A 22016-nucleotide genomic window follows, 5' to 3' on the forward strand; every position below is an offset into this window, starting at 1 on the left:
CATGTGTGCCATGTATTTGTTAGACATTTCAATATGGTTCCTGAATAAATTATTCAGTAATAGAATAAGTGTTATTTTTTTTCCTGCTTTGTGTGTGCCTTGGATTTCTTAGGACTATAGACTTGTTAAAATGAAAGGCATTGCTGGCAAGATTGTTTAAAAAAGTCTTTCAAAAGTTTGTGTTTTGATGAGAGAGAAATACACTTTCTGCTTCAATCTAGATCAGTTGCAGCATCAAATCATGTCGTAAGATTTGGAGGAAGGCTGGGTCAGAGGTCAACAGCAGTGCTGAATTCTGTACTAATGGGGCATTTGCGATCTTATATTTGCCTTAAAATGCTCCCTTAATTAAAATGACAGATTTTGTTTTTCAATCTCTGAGTCCATTCAGATAATTTTTTGCTTATTTTTTCACTGGAGTCATAATTTCTGTCTGTATTCTAAAGGTGGAGATGAGTAGTGTTTGCTTTAGATCATCTGAACGCTTCTTGTTTCACTAATCTTCTAAAGCAGCATCAGGGAAATTGAGGAGGTGTTAAAAGTGATTGTAATGCCTGGGACCTTATGTCCTCATGTCTCTGTGCATTTGTATTTTCTCTGCCACGTTTGCATTGAGCTCTGTCGCTGTGGTTATTGACCGTAGGTGAACCACATGTAGATAGCCTCCCAGAAAATAGTGCTGGTGTTTTGATACATCACTGTGTACATTTGATACATCATATTTCTTGATACACAAATTTAGTGGAGTCCTTGTGAGGGAATACCTTTTACTTTTCCTCAGAGTTAACCACCATACTGCATGTGTTTTGGTTAGCTTACCTGTAGTTTCTGAGCTTTAGCATTTCATAGTCATGCTTTTCTTGAATTTTTGTGTGATTTGACCCAAAACTATTTCCTTGTCAAAGAAACTGACATTTTAGCCCTCTTTTATGAGGGAAGAGCAGTCTGCCAGAGGTGATGGTAAAACGTGTTTGGTTTCCATGATTCCCATGGTCATTTTAGAGTAAGATCTGTATGATTAGTAACAAGTAAAACCATGTTTGATTTTCTGTAGTAAAATGTGAATGAATTTTATTTTCCGAGTAAAATTGTTTTCCCACGATACAGTGATTCTTGTGAAAGAGGTGATAGTATAGAATGTACTGTCAATTTCAACATAGTTTGAGAGCCCGATTCTCAGATTTAGAATTTTCTTTCAAAGTCTTCAAGTTCTGTATACGTTTTTAGTCTCAGAAACAAATGGAGTGTTACAGTTTGAGCTCATGTCTTCAGATCTGCAGTAAAACATGATGTTTTAAAACTCTGCATGGATTAATAATAAACAGTTTCACAATAATTACCCAGGAATTCCAGTGGTACTATACAGTACTATTCAGCGTTTTAAAATTTCTGCTGTTTTCTTGTAAGTTAACAATAAAAACGAGGGTGCCTTAGAACTGTACTGAAATGCATGCTTTCAATCTTTTCTAAAATCAATTTCCAGTTGAATTGTAAGGCCACAGGCTTGTGATGGTTAAAGAGGTATTGGTTCTCTGAAGGTGTTCTAGCAGTTCCTGGCTGTCTTTGATGAAAGTTTCCACACCTCTTATGCCATTGCAGTGCATTGTAGGCAGAGAAATTTTTTCAGGCAAGTAGAAAGAATACTACATGAAAGCAAAATAGAAACATCTTCACCCACACCATAAAATAATTCAATAGTTTGTGAAATTATGCTAAGTTTGAAAGGAGATTCTGGATCTTCTGTCGCATCAGATCACTCCCTTGTGAATCTGGTTGCAAAGGACTGATTTTTATGTAGCTGTTTACACTTGTGTGCTGAGTGAAGTCCAGTCAAATAGGAGTGCATTTAATAGAAATACTTCTTTGACAACTTCAGAGTTCAGCAGTATCCCACAGTTCAGAATTTAGGTGATATCTGTAGAAAATGTTCTTGCCTTGGTATTATGCATCTAATTCTGAGTTGGTTAAATTGCTGAGTTAGATGTAGGATGATTTTCTTCCTAGAATGTAAAGTGTGAATGGTTTTGAAGCAGTAATTTGCAATTCTTATATCATGGTTCTTTTTAAATACCCACTGGGTAGTCTGAGAAGATCAAAGAGAAATAAACAACAATATGACCCTTTGAAACAGACTTTTTTTGGACTTTTTTTTTCATGCAAAGTATTTTTTCTTGCCTTCTGTGTGTTTGTAGTGTGCTTTATAATAGTTCCTCATCTTCATGTAGTTACTTTTTCAGAACAGTAATGTGTAAAGGACTGCAGCATGAGTGGTTAGTCTAGCAGACAGAGTTGTCTTTTCTGCTTCTTTATTGGGTATGGCTGGGAAGTCTCCAGTAATGCCTTTAAGTCACAGGCAGTAGTAATGTTTCTGATAACTACTAAGCTTTTTGCTTTGAGCACTCTTCATTTCTGCCCCGCCTAAAAAACTTGAACTTTAATTTGCTTGCAAAAATGTCTTATGCTTCTCCTGAATCATGGAAACTTGTGTAGCGTTTGATAAATCTGGCTAAGCAGTCATGTACAGTAGACTGCCTGATGTTGTCTTTTTGTTAGGAAACTTTACTCATCTGCCTAAATTTTAATCTAATCTCTCCTAATCTTTCCAGTTGCAGACAAAATGTAACTGTTTAAAGTAAGCAGAGTATCAGTAGTGCTGGATGAACCTGGGGTTGTTTTACTTGTGTTGTTAGTTTGACAACTGTTGACCTGAATATTGATACAATCTGCTTTTAAGATGTATGTAGCATTGTCCTTATAAATCAGGGAAGTAAGCCAAAGGAAATGCTGATGTTTCCTCTGCATATATATGAAAAGTTTCAACTCTTTTTTGAGCTTTAAGCATTTTGCATCAGATTCTTCCTTTTCTTCATTAAGAACCATACTTTATATGGGAAATTCTTTAATTAAATTCCCCCCCCACCTTTTTTTTAACCTCTTTCTTTTTCCTTTTTTTGTGTTTGGCTTTTTGTATTCATTTCTCCTTCTCATGTCTCATCTGTACCTATTTTTCTGCTACTTTTTGGGGGTTTTTTTGAGAAAGAGGTCACTGTGTGCAGAGGAGTAGCTAGCAAGTAAGTTCTGAATAGAATTTGAGAAATACGAAGTTTGGGGAAATCCTCATCATTTAAGTGGTGCCTCTCAAAATAGTTGCATGTTGAAGTAAAAAAATCCAAATGATGAACAAACTAGGCTAAAAATCAATCAAAATGTTCAAAGTTAAAACCAAATAAAAGGATAGAATAATGCCTTTGATACTAAATGATTCTAGAAGAGTCTCTAAACTCTTGTCCAGTCTAGGATCTGAAGTCAAACAGGACCCTTCACCTTACATTAAAATCTGTTGCCAATTTGACTGCCAAAATTGAGAGCAAGACCTAATACCAGCATGCTAGAAGGCAAAATGCAGTTTTCCACATAGTTGTATGCAACATCACTTCAGTCATGAAGACTTTGGAGGAAGTACTAACCACCTTCCAAAACACAAAAGAAGCTGCCATTTGGGCCTTTTTTTATGACTCTCTTGTGACTTGGCCTCCCACAGTTTTCTGAAGGCAGCTATTTTTTACTGGCTTGTGGTGGTTTTCAGAACAAATCATTGCTAGATTGTATTTGAAATCTTTAACCTACTAGTGACAGTCTTTGGTCTTGCATTTCAGGAACGATGGCAGTGTAATACCTTTCTTGGCAGGGAGAAGTGGAAAAAGAGGAGATGGATGGGGATGAGAAGGGAGCTAGGGCCAAAAAGAGTTTGAAAGGTCAGAATTGGCTACTGTTCTTTCTTTTACACTATCTCTACATCTTTTTCTTTCTGCAAGATTCCAGGCTTTAATGGATACAGAAGGAGAGAAAGACTTTCTTTCAAATTTCTTGTCAGCCTTTTTCTACTTCTCTGCAAAGTACCCCACTTTATTCTCAGTATGGATAAGATTTGGTATATGTCACCATTATGGTGCCAAATCTGTGTTAAAATCTTACTATAAGAATGGGTATGGTCAGATATTCACTCAAATTTTAGTGGGGTGAACACTAACATTTTGAATTTCATTAAGTTGCTTTAATTTTATTTATAAATATGCATAAATAAGGGCAAGGGTATAATTAAAGTACGATTTTAGAAACATTGTAAAGAGATATTTGGAAGACAGTATTATAGTAAAATATGTTTTAAGATTTGTTTAGAATTGCAGATTGTCCTGAGCCAGTGCTTTTTTATTTTTTCAATAAATTTTAATTTTTTTTAAAAAAAGATTACTTTAAATATATTTTAAGGATTGGGTATATGAACTGGTGTTCTGTCAGCCCCAATAATTAATTTGATCTATATTTTATGTGAATACAGCCTTTTATACTTCCAGGATAAGAAAAGGGTTTTTTTGCTTCAGAGTATGTTGGAAGTGTTGCTGTTTAGCTTAGGTATACATTAGATTGCCCTGGTATAATTCTGTACAGCAGGAAGAAACAGCTATACATGCATAGCATTCATTGAATTGCTTTTAGTGTTACGATGTATTTTGAAAGGCTTTGTTTAGCAAAGGTTTTGTGCTCCTCTGATTATTTGCTTTAATTTTTTTTGTCCTCCCCCCTCTTGTGGTATTAGCTTTAAAAGGCCAAATTACTACTCTAAGTCAGAATAAATAACTTTCAATTTTCCATAGGAGCTGAAGTTAAAAGATGAAGAATGTGAAAGGCTTTCTAAAGTGCGAGATCAACTTGGACAGGAATTGGAAGAACTTACAGCTAGTCTGTTTGAGGTTTGTTGGAGTCTTCGATGTGATATACTTAAGGGAAGCTGAGCCAGATGTTTTATGTAGAACCAGTGTATTGTATGCTGAATTTTTTTGCAATAAGCACATAAAAGGATTTGTGTCCTGAAGACTTGGGTGTGTTGAATTAGAGGCTTAAGAGAAAGCAGCAGACTTTTCACTTAGATGCGAGACACCGTATTGAGCTTGTCAATCTGCCCAGACACAAAATGAAGAAAATAAGGGAAATAAATCAGCTTATTTTTTGGCATAACTATTTTGAGACAGCTTCTCTGTCTGACAACAAGGCTATCTAGATAAGAGCTAAATTTGTGGTTGCCATGGTGACTAAATAAAAAAATAACGTAGTTCCAGATGAATGGAGGTAGCAAGTATATAACTTAACCATGCTTTCAGCTTCTGAATTTTGGCTCTGGCAGCAAGCTACACCCACAGGCTTCAAAAGCATTAGTGCTGAGTGATGCACCAGGGTGAAACCTGGTTATCAAGTGAGAAGCCTGAACTTTCAGTGGGACCTTAGCATTTGAGGAAAAGGCAGTAGTACCAGCAAAGATTGTGAGATGGTATTACACAGAAATAAAATGCTAAATCCATAACTTGAAGTAGGATCAGTTCTCATTTTATCTTAGGAATATATATAGGAATGCTTTGGGCCTAAATTGTGTTATCCTTAACCGTCAGAATAAATTTCATAATCCATGGTTGATTTATACATTTACTAAACGGTAAATATAGGCTTTCAGCATGTACATAAAGATACAACATTAGGTATGTTTTAGAAGCAGTGTTTAAGCCTATGATGTTGTACAAAAGTGCTATTAAACATTTGAAAATCTAATTACAAAGTACATCCTGGTAGAGCAAGGTTACTTAAGATATTAAGCAGTTCCTTTTTGTAAAAAAATAAATAGAAGAGTGGAAGGGTATTTTATAGTATAAATACTTCTGTGTGCTGCGGGGAGGAAAATGTCGGGCTGGTATTTTAATTGTGGAGCAATAAAAGGAAAATTATCAGTGAAAATTTTTATTTATGACATTGCATTGCTTAGAACAGTGTGTCAGTTTGTTAAAAAATGTTTGAAATACAGTTTATTAGTAATGATAGTTTGAGTTTGAATTGTCCAGACTGTTATAGGCATGTTTCCCTAAGTTTTCTTTTATGATTTGATTTCACTTAGAGGTTCTAACAAGACACAGTGGTGAGGTTTATTGAATTTTTTGCACTGGGATCTGCCCTTGAATTAATTTTTAATTTTGAATCCCACTAATTTCAGCAGCTATATAAATGGATATTCTAGGGCTTATGTTGTTGCATCCCAGTGGAGGATTGAGGCTTGTTTTGCACAGTTGGGTGCATATATTACATGATTACTCTGTAATAGCACAGTAACATGCTTTGCTTTCAAAGATGCATCACTAAGCAGAAACTGCATGGTCAATGTTAAATGTATTGTACACATTGTATAAATGTGTATGTTCCCATTCTTGCATGTGTCTTGTTATTTATGAGAATTTTACAAACCCATACTATACAGCTGTGTTGTATGCTAGTGGGAGCCAGATCTTTTGGTATGACAATGTATGAATTTTTGTTTTATTTATATAGTGTCCAGATGTGCTAGGCGCTTTACAGATATGAAAAGGATCCTATCCCAAGTAATTTGGTTGTTGGCTCTGATATTTCGATTTTTGTTGCCTACAGTGAGTACCATGTGAGAACAGTAATTTGAGAATAGGCACAAATTGCTGGATCAGAGCCTAAACAAATACATTATACAGACAAAAGGCTTAGAGTTATGAAGTAAAAGGACATTGGAAAAACCCTCAGTCCTTTTATGCTTCCTTCTTTATTGGCTTAGCCTTTTTTCTTTACCTGGATTGTTTTATTAGTGCTTTTTCCATTCTACATAAAAAATATTTATTAAATAACAAAGTGTTTTTATGCAGTTGTTTTGTCTGTTTTATTGATGGCAAGAATTTAGACTTCATAGTTGTTTGACTGGTTCCTTCATGCCGAAATTTACAGTTGTCTGAAACTGGTTATTCTGGCTACAACAAGGGAGACGTTCTTTTGAATGTGCTACTGTTCCCATGTTGCTTTTGTTGCTACTGCTTGAGTCTTTCCCTTGGGGTCAAGGAACTTGTCAGCCACCGAAGCGTGACTGGAGCCTGGTGTTCATGACAGGTATTGTTCCTGCTGGAGTGGGGTAGGTGGAGTTGCCGAATTTCTGAATATGGGCTCAGGACCAAGGAGAACCTTAGTTGGCCAATGATGAATCAAAATCATAGATTTGTAGGGATTTTTTTCTTTAACGTAGCTATTTCATTTCAGACTATTGCACATCTTAATAGTCACAAGTAGTCTTCATGAAGCAAAAGTATGTCATTAGTTGTTGGATTTTTCATAAATTTGTGTGAAGCATTTACACTAGCTAAACATCTTTTATAGGAAGCACACAAAATGGTTAAAGAAGCAAATGTCAAACAAGCTGCAGCAGAAAAACAGTTAAAAGAAGCACAAGGAAAGGTGAGTTTTTTCCCAACTTGATTGCTTTGTATTTTCACATGGTTTTAAATCTGAAGTGTGAATCATTAAGATATAGGTAGAGGATTACCTGTATACATTTTTAGAATATATACTCAGTTGTATTGTGTTGCTTGACATATTCTTAGCAAACACCCATGGACAGGGTGTTTCAGTGTCATGTCAGCCAGCGAGGTGCATAGGAAGCCAGTGCTACTACAATATGCAATTGCCTGGGCATCTGTGTGTTGGTACTCTTGGAAGATGAAGTTTTGATTTGCAATGATACAAATATATTTTTATATATTTTTGAATATATTTTTAATTGATTTAACATACTTATAAACTAATTAATTTTTTGTTTGTTAATGACCCTATCCCCTCCTGCCCTGTGAAGATTGATGTCCTCCAGGCTGAAGTAGCAGCATTGAAAACACTAGTACTGTCTACTTCACCAACATCTCCAACTAAGGAATTCCAGTCTGGTGGAAGAACTCCTTTTAAGAAAGGCCATGCAAGAAACAAGAGTACAAGCAGTGCTATGGGTGGCAGTCATCAGGACCTTACTATGATGCAGCCAATTGTAAAAGACTGTAAAGAGGTAATGTGCAAGGATTGTTTTCTTTTTGCTGATAAACTGGCTTTATTGTTTTGTTTTACTCACAATAAATAGAGTATATCTTAAATCTTCATTTAATGCTTACTACCTTAGAGATATTTTTCATTAATGAAATAACTTTCCTTACATACCAATAGGTGGTGATTTTTCCAAGTCTTAATTACCTTTAAATTATTAAGGGAAGATGAGATAAGATTTCAAATACTGGAATTGCATGTAGTGATTAAAAAACCCTATAAACAACATACCAAACAGTATAACTAAATGATAGGTCCTGGTGGCCTTTTTATGAAGTCCATCACTGAAAGTTCATAAACTTTCATAAGCATTGTATAAACTGTCATAGAAAAGAAGAAGAGTCATTTTATAGATTAGTAGTGGCTGAAGGAGGGCAGGGAAAAGATGAAATCAATAATTTCTTAGAGAACAGGTGCTGAGTTACTGGAATCCTGAGGCCTGTGTGGGGGTTTTTTGTGTGTGTGGATTGGGATTTTTTTGTTTGGTTGGTTTGTTTGCTTGTTTTTAAAATCTACTCATGTCACTGAAAATGGGGAAATAATGTGGCAAGGGGTTGGTACTCGAGTCCTTGGAATGGTAGTAGCAAACATTGACCAAAGTGTTGAGAAGGAGCTTATTTTACTGGGTAGTTAGTAAAACAGCAGATGAAATCCAAAAATCAATAAATGAAATATGAGGCATTTAGGAAAAAAATGCAAATAGCAAACTTGCAGTTATGAACTTGGAAAGAGCTATATTATACTGGAAAAAAACCATAGTGTTCTTGTTGATCATTGTCTGAAAACTCCATCTCAGTGTTCAATGATGGTCAAAGACCTACGGAGACTTAGGAGTTCTTAGGAAAAGAACAAATAACAAAAGAAGTAGTATTGTACTGCTCTATAAACATGTAGTGAGAGTGTGTCTGTACATGTAGCTATGATATATTCATTCCAGAAAGAACACTGAAAATAGCAGGAAGTGTGACATAGATGGTCAATCGTAATGGAAGATTTTTGTGTAGAGATACTTGAGGTAGAAGAAAAATCTCTGCAATCTCAGGTGACATGGGGAAGATGAATGATAAACAATTATTAATGAATTAATGAAATCTCTGGAAGCTAAAAGGAAAATAATTTGTAGTCAGTACATAATGAAATATTGTCACAAGGAAGCAAGATTAAAAATATGTTCAAAATAAAGTCATGGAAAGTGGAAAAAAAAAGCCTCTCCAGATATATAGAAGATAGATATGTCATTTGGCTTAGAAAGCTTCTTTAGTTACAGGCTGCTAGAAGTTTTGAGGCTGTGAAAGAATACGCATCACTGTCCTTCCCCTCAGATGTCTCTTCAGCCAGCTCTGTGGCTGCTGGCTGTTGTCAGAGGGGTAATATGTGACTGGATCTTTATACTTCATTTTACCAGTCATCATTAATTGCATTTGTACTAGACATCATTTTACTGTAAACCTAGAAAATTATGGCATCTTCCAGTTGGTGTTACATACTCAAAAGAAAATCAGATTATTTACAACCTATTTGCCCAGTTTCAATGGTATCCAGGATTTTTCCTTACTAAAACTGAATCCTTGTTGCCCTTCAGAGAGGGGGAGAACTGGTATGGAATCCAGTTACTTGTAAGCATCACATCAAGGTCATGACTCAATGAAATGTTTAAGTGTTGGGTAAGAGTGGGAGACCAGAGAAATCTGTTATGCCTCAGTTTCTCATGGAGAGAAGGTGGTGATTGTGGAGGGCATGCTGCAGAAGAACCAGTCTGCCTGATGCTTTTCTTTAGTTAATTCACCTTTTTGTTGGCTGCATAAGGAGACACTTCAAGTCTGCCTAAGGCTGCTCAAACTGGTGACTTTTTCTTCCAGTAGCAGCCCAGGGAATCACTAAGAAACACATGGGTTTTCCACCCACTGGGACTTGAGTATTTTTATTTCTCTTCTGAGTGGGAGTATTTAATGGAATGTAGAATGGGGTGAAAAAAGCAAGAATACCTTTGGTGTGTGTGCTAGGACATAGTTTTAAGCAGAGGATACATGCCTTCACAGCTGTTCCTGTTATATCTAGTGCATTGTCATTTTGTTTACTGGCTTTATTAGTAGCTGCTGTAAGGTAAATTTTTTTGCATTTCTCAGAGCTTGAGTCTGAAGCCCTAGTTCAGTCCCCTTCTTGCTAGCTTATGCCACTCAGTTGTTACTTTTTGGATCTTATTCTTCTGATTTTGAGTGACTTGACTTCTAAGGGGGGTCAGAAGTACTCTCACTCAGGGCTGTGTATTGGCCCTGAGCCAGTAGATTTGGAGCCTTTTGCAGAGTCTGTCACTAGAGCTTTGTGTTGTGGGATGGAGCTGGGTGTAAATATGGTCAGCTCTCAGATTTCTTTGTGGAATGTAGACAGAGTCGTGAGTGTTTGGCTGTCCACCCTAAATTGCAGTGGAGCTAGAAAGCTGCCAACATCCCAGAGAAATCTTTCCTAGTATGTGGTAGTAACCTCTAGGATAAATAGACATGTCTAATGAATTTTGATATTAAAAACATTGAAATAAGCTGCCCAGATCTCAAGCAGACAGGTATCATTGCCTCACCAGAAATATTGATAAATGCATTAGTGTTGTTCAAAGACCTGAGATATTTTGCTAATGTCATATTTACTGTAATGAAAGCAAAAAAAATTTAACTGGAATTATTATATTTGACTGTATATTTAATTTCAGGTAATCAGAACTGGGATCTAGTGAAAGCATATGTAAAGGCAGGGAGAAGATACACACGTATCATACGTTGTAGATTGAAAATGAAGATCATCAAGCTATGGTCACTGAACAATTTTTCTCAAGGAATCTTCTTTATAAACTGTAGGTTTAGCTAAAATGGAGTAAATATAGAAAATAACCAAGTTAATAAGAAATGCATCTTAATTTCTAGAATTCTAGAGTACAAATAAATTGATGTATTTCATCTGGTATCTCTTGATTGTATTAATTTTAAAGGCAGACCTGAGATGGGTTTAAGTTATGGGAAACGTTCCTTTAGGGAGCAAGTTACACCTATTGAATTGCACTTGTACAATGAAGTTGGTAGCTTAGCAACCAGAACACTTATGGATTAGCTTAATTAAGATAGTTGTTCCTGATTGTACCTGAGCATAATGCAAGTGTTTCTAATGAAAAACAAAATTTCCAGTCTTAATTTTTGTAAGTTATTGTTCAAGGAAAGAAAAGAAAAAGAAAAAAGTTTAACCAAAACCCCCTGAAAATGATGAAAAGAACTCCCCAGGCATATATGTAAATAATGGCACAGTGCTGAGAACTCAGAAGGGGTAATGCATGGGGAATGAAAAAGAGACTGAGGTTGGTTCAAAGCAGCATAAGATTTTAAATAAGATTAAAAATCAACTTTTAGTATATGCTATTTCCCCATTTCATTCTCTTATCTGTTTTTTCTTTAACTGTACAAAATTTTAGATTCACATCCTGGCTTATCTTTCTCCTGCAGTGTACATCCTTTCAATAGTTTTAGTTTCAGGAGCATAGGCCTGCTGTAGTTCAGCAGACTGAAAGTGCTGAAGGTGAATGTCAAAAACAGTCTGGGAATGGTGCTGCATGTCCCTTTGGGACTGGAGTTAGTTTTGTGTGTTGGATTGGGAGCACGTGTCAGAAGCACTCACCCCCACTCTGCTTGGAGCCGACGATGTGCTCTGGGAGCACCCCAGTGTGCTCTAGCTGTTAGTGGGTAGCAAGCCAGTGGGACAGACTGCCCCATAATGCAAACAGATTTTTAATGATAACCTAGTACCCATCTCTGGACCACCACACCAGGTAGGTGCCATCCTGCTGCTAACTGAACTCAGCCTGGAGATGACCAAACAAGGTGTTTTCAAAGCAGGTACAATTATCTTTTCCTAACACAGAATACAGTTCTTCTGAGCATGATTTAATAGGTAGTTTTAGCATTTCCTCTTTGTCTAGAGGAGCTGCCGGGGGAGCAGACTCATAAATCATTCCCAGCGACCATCGTTGCCTTTCTGTTGTAGGGAGGTGTAGGAGAGAGTTTTGGCATAAAGAGGAGAAGTGAACAATAATGGTGTACTTTTAACTGAGGTGTACATTGACTTTGCGTTTTCTTTTCTTAGGATATTCAGTGTGTTAGTCTGTTTTCTTTTAGTGTTTGGATAGCAGCATACTGGAGTCAGATGCAGCATCAACATGTAAGATGTCTGGGATTGCAGTTGTTTTCTTTGAATTTCTCTGCTTTTCTTAACTTGCATAAATGGAGGTGAACAAATACTTTAAGGAAGGTGCATGAAGGTGGAAACTGTTTTGTGGCTCTTTCTAAGTATTTCAAAGCTATCTGTAAGCTTAGGAAATGGGGGAAAGGTCATTAGCTTGTAGTGGTAGTGTGCAGTGGTAACCAGTAGATGCATTATCTCTGTGTATTGAAAGTTGTATGTTTTGATTTGCTTGAATTTGCAGGCTTAGAAAAGTGGATTTAAGAAGATATTTGTAGCTGAACCATGATAGCAATCTTTCAATTTACACATTACATTCTTTCAATTTTTACATTACAATATAAAGCATTTTAATGCTTATTATTTACTTGCAGATGTTTGCAAATGATAGACACTAGTGTGATAATTACATTATTAAAATATGTGAATTTTTGTGTGTTGTAGGCTGACCTGTCGCTCTACAATGACTTCAGGTCTTGGAAGGATGAACCTACTATGGACAGAACATGTCCTTTCTTGGACAAAATTTATCGGGAAGATATTTTTCCATGTTTAACTTTCTCCAAAAGTGAGGTAATGGAAATTATCTAAATGTGCTCGCTGATATCTTCCCCTTAAATATGTTACATGGAGCCAAAAGACTACTGTATTGTTTTCAATATGAAGTTTAACCATTTTTGTTTCATTCATGTTTGACAATTTACAGTGAAGTCCTAAAGTTTGGTCTGGACTATTGAAATGACCATTTTTTTCTTCACTATTCTAATCCATTTGTGCTCTTCCAGATACGGCCTTTTTATGTCTGTTTCTTCAAATGTTACTCCTGTTTGTTAGAATCTGATCTTTGTTGGAATGGATGGAAGTTTTCTTCCTGATACTTCAAACACGGTGTAAAAATAGTATTCTGTGTCTTGTTTATATAGGGGGCAGTAGAGACCAATATATTTAATTTTGTGGACTGATTTTCTCTCTAATGAGTCAAAGCAGACTGCAAGTGTAGTCTGGGCCTTTTCTTGAAGAAAGGTTTGAGTGACAAGAATTAGCCTTTGGGATTTAAGATTCAACAAGGGCAGTTGATAAATATAGTTTTAGAGAAATCAAATTAGGAGACTTTTTTTCCTTGTTTTATTCCTGCACATTCTCCCATAAAAAGGAAAGACGGGAGTTTCACCTCTCCTGGGAATAACATGGAACTGATTGCAGATCCAACTGCTTTACTTAGTTTTTGTTCTTATGCACCATTTATAGACTGTACTTGTATCATTAGGCAGTAGGGAAAAGGGAGCATATTCTCAGATCTTTATTAAAATCAGAACAAGACATTTTAAAGTCCTGAGTATTGATAGTCTTTCCCAATAAAATTAGACACCTCACATAGAAACCAACAGTTTCTTCATAATGTTCATGTGTTGTTTTCAGGAGGTGTTATGTTATTTTCCCATGCTTTTCATCTACTGTTACTTGCTGGCCATAAGCACATAAGCACACGCAGTGTTTTAGTCAATTGCATACCAGTTTGTTATGGTTGGTGAGCATCATATGAACCTCTCCCACTAAAAAATTTACTTGGTTACTATGGGAATTAAATTGCTTCTGCAGTATATGTAAGTAGGCCATCCTGTTGTCTTTTGCAGCAACTTAATTTTGGAATTTGTTCTTCATTGGTAGTATAATTACTGTAGATTTGTATTGCCTTTTAAGGGAAGAATGGGGCTTCTAGCACTTGTCAGTTACACCATTTATGGTTTCCAATGCGGTGTTTAGTGACCAACTTCTATTTTACTTGGCTATTGATGGTAGTGTGCAGTTAAACCAAACAATAAATTACACACATACTGTGTTTTTGAATAATTGAAAGTGCAGTTATGTGAATGGTGAAGTATGACATTAACTCTCAGTAGCCTCTTGTGTTTTTGTGTAGTGCTCTGCTTTTGGCAGAGAGAGTATTTCATATGGACTACCTTAATAGTAGCATTCTGGTCTTAAAAGAATTAAAGTACAATAAAAAAATGCTGTTATTACTTAGTAGGAAAGAACCTTGGCACAAAATGATTTCATTAGTAATGTAAGTTGCACCTTTTTTTAAGTCAAGTAATGGTTATTACTTGAAACAGTGGTCTTGGAAAAATGTTCAGTCCAATCAAGGAAAATGGTCACATTTCCAGTGTCTTATGATTGTTTATAAGGAGTGAACATATAAAACCTGAGCAAAGTTGCACTTTAAGTAGGCTAGTGTTTGAAAGCTGCAACTGGCTTTTCCATATGTTGTTCAGTCTCACTTGTTTGAACACCTTGCTAGAGCTGTCTTTAGCTGAGAACAGTGACATAACATTTACTTGTTTTATTTAAGATAAAGATGTATGGAACATAATTTTGTATTTTTCATGGAACACAATAAAATCAGACCAATTTTTTAAAAAATAAAGTTTGTGCAGTATTCAGTCCCTGACAAGAGCATAGCATATATAAATATGTGTGCTATTTGGGTATATGAGGAAAGGCTGAAAATACAGTAAGTGTTTTAAACATGCTTCACTACATTCCTGGCTGTAAAGGAAGTTAGATTGCCTCAGGGAAGGCAGGGTTATTTGTAGGGCAGAATTTAAACTGGAGCCTGGAAATGGGACCTCTTGCTCGTGATAAAAGTGAAATCTTATTTGTAGTAGAATTTTTGTTTGGAGGGTTGATTTCTGCCTCCCCCGCCCCATGTTCTTAACTTTCCAGAAGAAGAAATATGCCATTGCTTTTATGCACTGGATGAAGCAGAGCTGTTTTTAACTGCTTTCTAAATTTCTCTTGCAGTTGGCTTCAGCTGTTCTGGAAGCTGTTGAAAACAACACTCTGAGCATTGAACCTGTTGGCTTGCAACCTGTTCGATTTGTGAAAGCTTCTGCAGTTGAATGTGGGGGACCAAAGTATGTTGAGCTGCCACAGGGGGATACTCTTGACTCATTTGAGTTCTCTTGGCTTGAGAAAACCTCTATCAACTGATTACCTCAGTCAAATTTGTGTATCTTAAATTTAATTTCCTTAAAATCTAGGACTTCAAAATTGTTGTTACAAATTTTGTGGGAAAGTAAGCAACTAATAAATGAAACTTAAAAAAAACCCCTAATATAGAACAAACCTTATCATTTGGGGAGAACTTGACTTTTCTTGTTTTGATGCATTGACCCTGAAAGTAACATTCACCTCTTTGGAGAAGAGCATTCTGACACTTAAACCAGATGGTTTTGAACTGGGGGCTCTCAGCTAGAAAGCACATGAAAGAAATAGGTATTGAAATAGTACAGGCTGGGTTTATGACATCTGGAGTACTTGTGGCATAAAAAATTCAGGACATACGTAGGACACTGACAAAGGTGGCTGAAATATTTGAGAAATATAGAGAGAGTTAATCCTCTGAATTTGAGCAGGAGGAATGTCAGGGGGAATGAAGATGAATGAGAGTTGGAACCTAAAGTGGGAATTATGCTTGAATGATAGGAAGGAAGATTATTTTAGAAATTCTGGAATCATCCTAGAGAAATGTGAAGAAAGACTTGTCAGGTACTGATACAAACATTGAAGTTGGTAGGAGGGACTTGCCTTAGGCTTGAGGCTTTGATTATGTGGAGAAGGATTATAGGATGCCTTAGTGGATATTGGAGTAAGAAAGCAAGGTCAATCTGGATATTAATCTGAAGCCATCCAAATTTTGAAAAAGACTTGAGCTTTCTGTTGGAAGTATTTTGGACAAGTTGGCAATTTACTCTGTAATATTTGATTTGACAGAGTTCAATTGGACAATAGAAAACTTTCATAAAAATGTTTTCATCTGACTCTAAGATTTTTTTCTTTCTTATTGCCGTTGGTTTTTATTTTTTTTCTTTGAGTAGAAGAGAAACTACAGCCGATTCTTCTGAAAATTCTTTATTTTCTCTTAAAAAAAGTTGTATAAAATGAAAATTTGTTTTGTGTGTTTTATGACTTAGTCTTTGATCCTTTCTAGCCCGCAAAGTTCAAGCATTCAAATTTTTTTCAGCTTCCTCCTGTCACTAGAACACGCTCTTTGAGCTGTAGCAGTCTCTCATCAGAAGGGCCCACACCAGTAGTGGAGCTACTCAAGGAGTAGGGAATTCCTGTCCAAGATCTGCCACTGTAGTCTGTGTTCCATGAAAGCAGTAGATAATCTAGACAGTCAGAAACCACTGAAACAAATCATGTATCATCAACAAACAACTGACAAATGAATTTGAAGTCATTGTGCTTCAGGCAACTTTGCTACATCTTGATGTGATTAAATACTTAACCCAGACAGGAGATTCAACTGCATCATTCAGAAATTTCTGGAGTTTTTTTAAGCTGTTTTCTCCAGTACAGGATAACTTTTAAATCAGAACTTAGAAAATCCTTAAATATTTGGCAAGATAGATTCATGTTTTGAGATGACAATGCACAAGTTGTAATTTAGTTATTTTAGATATATACCAAAAGGTCAGGCAAATCTTTTCTCCCTTTTCCAACTCTTCTGTACTGACAGAGACTTCTGTATTGTTGCTTGTAGATAACTAATAGGTAAGGAATCTGCAGTTATTAAGTGTAATTTGACAGCAGTTGTGCTTTGCTTTATATATTTTTACTGGCACTGAATGGGAAACAGGTGTTGCAGTTTTCATGGAATCAGCATAGCAGTTTAATGTTTTTATTTTTATACGATGCAAAATGCTTTTTTTATTGAAACTATCTTCTTAAATGGGTATCTTAATATAGACAAACTGAAAATAAACAATAACAAAAGCTAGAGTAAATTTTTAAAGAAGTTGTTGTTGTATATTCATGTGGGGGTAAAAAGATGCATAAAATAGTGGGTAACAGCCCAAATAGCCTAGTGAGGGGTGGAGGACAGAAAGCTGTGATAGTAGTGCAGAGAGGTTCTGAATATACAGAAGTTACTGAATGGTGACTGTGGTGGTGTGTAGGGAGTGCTGCCTCAACAAAAGGCAGCTGGGTTTCCCCAGGAGATTCACATAATTGTTCCCAAGGGGAACAAAGCACTGAGCTGTATGTGCTGTACAGCACAGAACTGAGTCACCAGCAGGAGCCCTCAGCTTTAACTGCTGGCAGACAGCACAGAAAAGGCAATTATGTAAACAGAAGAAAAAAAGGGTTTTATTTTCCTAGCATTGAAAGTTTGCCTTCTGACAAAAGCTAGACTGAAATTGTGATCCAGCTTGCTTCAGCTGCTTTAGGATTTCTTGTATCAATGAACTGCTGTCAGTCCTCATAAATTGCTATAGAAAATCGTATACACACTTCATTTTCTCCTGTTGCACATGGTTCTGTGGACCAGCTGCAGGCAATTTAAAAGGGCCTATGAGCCACTGTTCAGAACCACAGAAACTCAGTAATTTTTGTTTCACTTTTGAAAGGCAGCCTGTTCTTAGATTCCCCAATTTCACGAGGTAGAAATGGGAAAAACAAGAGCCAGCAGCTTTTAAAATTAATGAAACAGTGGTTGCCATGACAACCCAATTCATCTGAGATGCTGTAATACAGACATTCTGAATAAATCTAATTCTTCTCCTCTTTAAAAATTCATTGATTTCCTAACTTGTTTTTTTTTTTTTTGGGAACAGTTTGTGGTGACTAATGACTTTTCCTGAATACTGCGTAGTTGCAATACTCCAGAAGTAAATTTGATTATTTTACTCTCACCTTTTGTAATGGTAACAGAAAGAATTACTGCCAGACAGCCCATTTTCCTTCATCCCAGAAGATTTTGTACTCTGAATGTAAAATATTATTTCAATTTGGGCATAAATGCAAAACTGGATTTAAAATGCATCTCAGAGAATTGATTGCTCTTCTGTGAGGCTGATTTTTTTTTAGGATGAAATACAATATCAAGTGTAACTTTAAAAAAATCTGTTCAAATGTTGGCATCAACTGATAATTTTAAAAATGTTTATTTGACATATTGAGAGTTAATTAAAGAAATCCCACTGTGCCAGACTTCTCAAGCCAATTTAAATTAGTGAATATGGAAGTGCATTCCCAGAGCTGAAGAAAGTTTTAGAATTCAAAAAAAGCATCATAATGCACCAGTATTGAAATGAAATTAGGCCTTGTGGAACTAAAATAATTGACAGCATAATGTAATAATTGCAGCTTGTAAAATGAAGTAGAGACTCATCTATCTGTGCCAATATGAAACAATTACATTAACACCATAAATACGTGTGCATGTTTAGATATTAATGTCAGATTGGTTTATTGAATCATGTGACCTTTCTATTTGTAGGAAATGTGCTCTCAGTGGACAAAGTAAGTCATGCAAGCATAGAATCAAATTAGGAGATTCAAGCAGTTATTACTACATTTCTCCTTTCTGTCGTTACAGGGTAAGTAGATTTACTATTATTTAATTTTGTGTAGTAGTTATCTAACTATTTTTTCCATACCTCTATACAAAATTACATTAACCACCATTATTTTTTTGAGTTTAGATCACTTCTGTGTGTAACTTCTTTACATATATTCGATACATCCAGCAAGGACTGTTGAAGCAGCAAGATGGTGAGTATAAAAAAATTGTATTTGACCTACATAAAGAGACATTTGCATAATGCCTGTTCCTAACAGTTGCTCTCTGTGCAACAAAGTTGCTGTCTGTGACCTGACATTACTGGTTATTAGTTAGTCGTTGTTGTAATTTTGAGAATATGTTAATATTTCACTCTCCAATAAAGTACTTTTTAAAACAATTAGTTATAATGCATTGATTTTCAGTCCATTAAAAAACCCCTTATACAATATGAAATGTTAAAACAATCTAACTAGGGGAGTTAGTCACAGTTTTTCTACACAGTGGTCAAAAATCAAATCTCTCTCACAGAATGTGGAGGTATTTTGGATGCAAAAAATTTCAGTTAAGGTGATCTGGGCCATTTTTTCTTTACCTTGGTGTTTTGGTATGTCTTCTGGTTTTGTGCAGTGGTAGTTGAGACAGCTGTTCTTGTCAGACTTCAGACTTTTTTTTTTCAGGGAGAACTGGCAAGAAAGACAATCTTTTGGGTTACATTGCAAAATGTAAACAGGTAGCCTTTTATATGTGCAGAACACCTGTAATCATTCATCCAAGTGCAGCTGAGAAATGAGATCATTGCAGTGGCATGGCCAATTCTTGTTTAGGGCTCTGGTTATAAATGTAAGGCTTGATCACCCTCCACCCCAAAAGAGAAATGTGGTTTTTGCTGCCACTGTGCCTTGGAGGTTTCCCTACCTTTCTTACCCGGTACCTTTGGTCATGTCAGAATATCATATCCAACAACTGCCTGTTGAAATTGTTTCTGCACAGTAATTCAGACATTTTCTTAGCTGGGCTATGTGGTTCTAATGTGTCCATATAAAAGAAGATGTTTGTAAAAACATATTCATGGTACACCTAGTTACTTGATTCTGGAATTAAAAAATATATTGCATGTTGGAGGCATAGCTTTGTCTTCATTTTCAAGACCATTTTTTCTGTTTATCACTACAAAAAGAAAAGATTATTTTGCTGTGTTTAAACTGCACACAGTTGATTTAATTGTATTTCCTGTCCGGGTCAAAGAGTATTGCCAAACAGCTTTCAGTCTAAATTTTTTGAAACAGGTCATATCACCCAGACTTCCAGAAACACTGAGCACGGATAGTGGAAGAAGTGCCATTAGCTCCATGTCAATAAAAAATTAAAATATTTGCTTTCACTGTGAAAATGTAAATTTTTTAAAGTTCAGTTGCATTTTTGAAACTAAAGTAGAAAGTAAACCAGTTAACATTGTAATATTTATGGATGTCTGTGCATTTTGTTATTCCAGTTTTCAAGTCTCTGTGGATTTCCTTCAAGAATTTGGCTAGAATTATCCCTGCTTTGCTACCTCACCTGTAGTGATCTCTTCCTGATATTTCCAAATTTCAAGAGCTCAGGATTTTAGCTACACCCAAATATTTCTAACCTGAAGTACTGCTGAGGTGATAGATACACTTAGTTACAAAGAATAATGCTGTTGATTTTCAATGTTAAAGGGTCATGGAATTCACCAGAAATTCAGCTGTTTCCTATACTTAATTATGTTTCATAAAACCTTCAGATGGTGGAAATTTTTACTGATTTACTAGCATCGCTGAAGATCTTGAAAATGTGTTATATTTAAGTTTTAATATAGTTTGCAGTCAGAAGGCTTTTACTTTGACCAAAAGGACCTATGAAGTTTCAACTAAAAATTGTTTACTTTGCTATTGAGTTAAAAAAACTTTTTTTTTTTTTGCATCATATAATGAAATATTTTCAACATTATCAGATTAATTTATTCTTCCCAAGAAGTTTTTTTTGAAAAAACAGTCTGGTGTTTCAGCTCAGTTATCATCTTTACCATAAGAACATAGAATTTACATTTCTAGTTTTATGTAAGGATTTCAACAATGCATTGACAAGAATGTAGGCACTCGTCATAATTGCCTGTATAATGTGGTGCATGCATTTCTGCTAAGGCACCATATAATTTTTGAGAGAGAGGTCACTTATACCAAAGTGTTTTTGAACTATGGTAGGGAAGACCTCGTGGTTGTTGTTCAGGTTAATGATATTTGTGGACATTCTACATCAGGATTGTCTTGAATAATTATATACTCCCTGATTTTGATTTGTATTGCTGTGACTCTAGAAGCTTAAGCTATGCATTAGGCTTATCACATTCAGAAAGATACAGATGAAATAAGAAAAAAAGGTCTTTCATACCCAATTTATTGTTGCTAGTAGATTACTGTAGGAAAAAAGGGAGCAAGAAGGATTATAAAAGGCAAAATTGCAGATTCTTTGGCGAAACAATTCTTATTCAATGAGCTCTACTTTTTTTTTTTTGTAGTCATTTAGTTTCACAGAAAATGAGTCAAGGGGCAGGAAAGCTTAAATAAGAAACTACAATTAATTGAAGCTGACAAGAATACTGATATAGTTCTGTTCTCCATTTTAAAGGTATTTAAAATCTGAGGATTTTTTAAATAGGACCCTCATTTACAATGTTTAGAATATGTGCTTGAACACTTTTTGTCATAACCGAGTACAATTAACCCTTACACATACTAATGCTGGTTTTACCAGATATTGTTTGAAGTTCCCCATGGCTCATATAGAGTAAGGCAGCCTGAATACATCACTTGAAATAAAGTGTGAATTTGGTATATGTAATGATATTTCTGTCTTTTTTAGTGGATCAGATGTTCTGGGAAGTTATGCAGCTGAGACGAGAGATGTCACTAGCAAAACTTGGCTATTACAAGGAAGAGCTCTAAAACTTTTTACTCTTGCGCGTGCATGAACTTCATTGAATATACATAACTAAAATTGCTGAACCTCTTTTTGTCACTTGATATTTATTTCCACAAAGTGGGTCCAAGATTTTTCTCTATTTGCAGATGGCACTAAGAAGTACTGTGATTGTTTTAAACTGACCTATGCTGTATATGCGTACATATAATACTTAGTTGAACAAATGTGGTAAGCACTTGCAGGTGTATTAGTGATTGTAATTTACATTTAAAAACAAACCTTCTGATTAAAGTGTTAATCTGAAACAGTCTCCGTCTTCTGTTCTTTGTGATGCAGAATGTGAACCTCCCCAGAAGGACACTCCAAAATATAAAATTGATTTTATGAAGAGCAAATAAATGCCTGGTATTTTCTTCATGGCAGTATTTAGTTACACTTATGTAGCTCTCTATGCGTGTATGCCAGTACAGTTAACAGACAGCTGGGAGAACTTGGAATTGTTTGATGTGCTGCTTTTCTATACTTGTAATTTTAAAAAATATGTATGTAGGAAGAGAAACACTTCTCTTCCTACATACGGTGA

The 22016-nt window shown here is 35.6% G+C and overlaps 1 protein-coding gene across 4 annotated transcripts in view; it reads left to right on the plus strand.

Moving 5' to 3' along the window:
* The window catches only part of LOC120499780 (RAB3A interacting protein), a 33257-nt gene extending 11515 nt beyond the window's left edge, over positions 1–21742 (plus strand). For 2 of the 4 annotated variants that reach the window (XM_039703874.1, XM_039703875.1), the window contains 8 exons: positions 4656–4751; positions 7213–7290; positions 7685–7888; positions 12586–12714; positions 14944–15056; positions 18425–18524; positions 18630–18699; positions 21374–21742. In XM_039703874.1, the coding sequence (XP_039559808.1) occupies positions 4656–4751; positions 7213–7290; positions 7685–7888; positions 12586–12714; positions 14944–15056; positions 18425–18524; positions 18630–18699; positions 21374–21456 (873 nt within the window). In that variant the 3' untranslated portion in view covers positions 21457–21742. The remainder of the gene's footprint in view (positions 1–4655; positions 4752–7212; positions 7291–7684; positions 7889–12585; positions 12715–14943; positions 15057–18424; positions 18525–18629; positions 18700–21373) is intronic. The other 2 variants (XM_039703873.1, XM_039703876.1) reach the window with 1 other exon arrangement.
* The last annotated feature ends 274 nt before the right edge of the window (positions 21743–22016 follow it).

The sequence above is a fragment of the Passer montanus genome, unplaced genomic scaffold (genome assembly GCF_014805655.1).
Source record: "Passer montanus isolate IOZ18808 unplaced genomic scaffold, ASM1480565v1 scaffold17, whole genome shotgun sequence".
In the NCBI taxonomy this organism is placed as follows: Eukaryota; Metazoa; Chordata; class Aves; order Passeriformes; family Passeridae; genus Passer; species Passer montanus.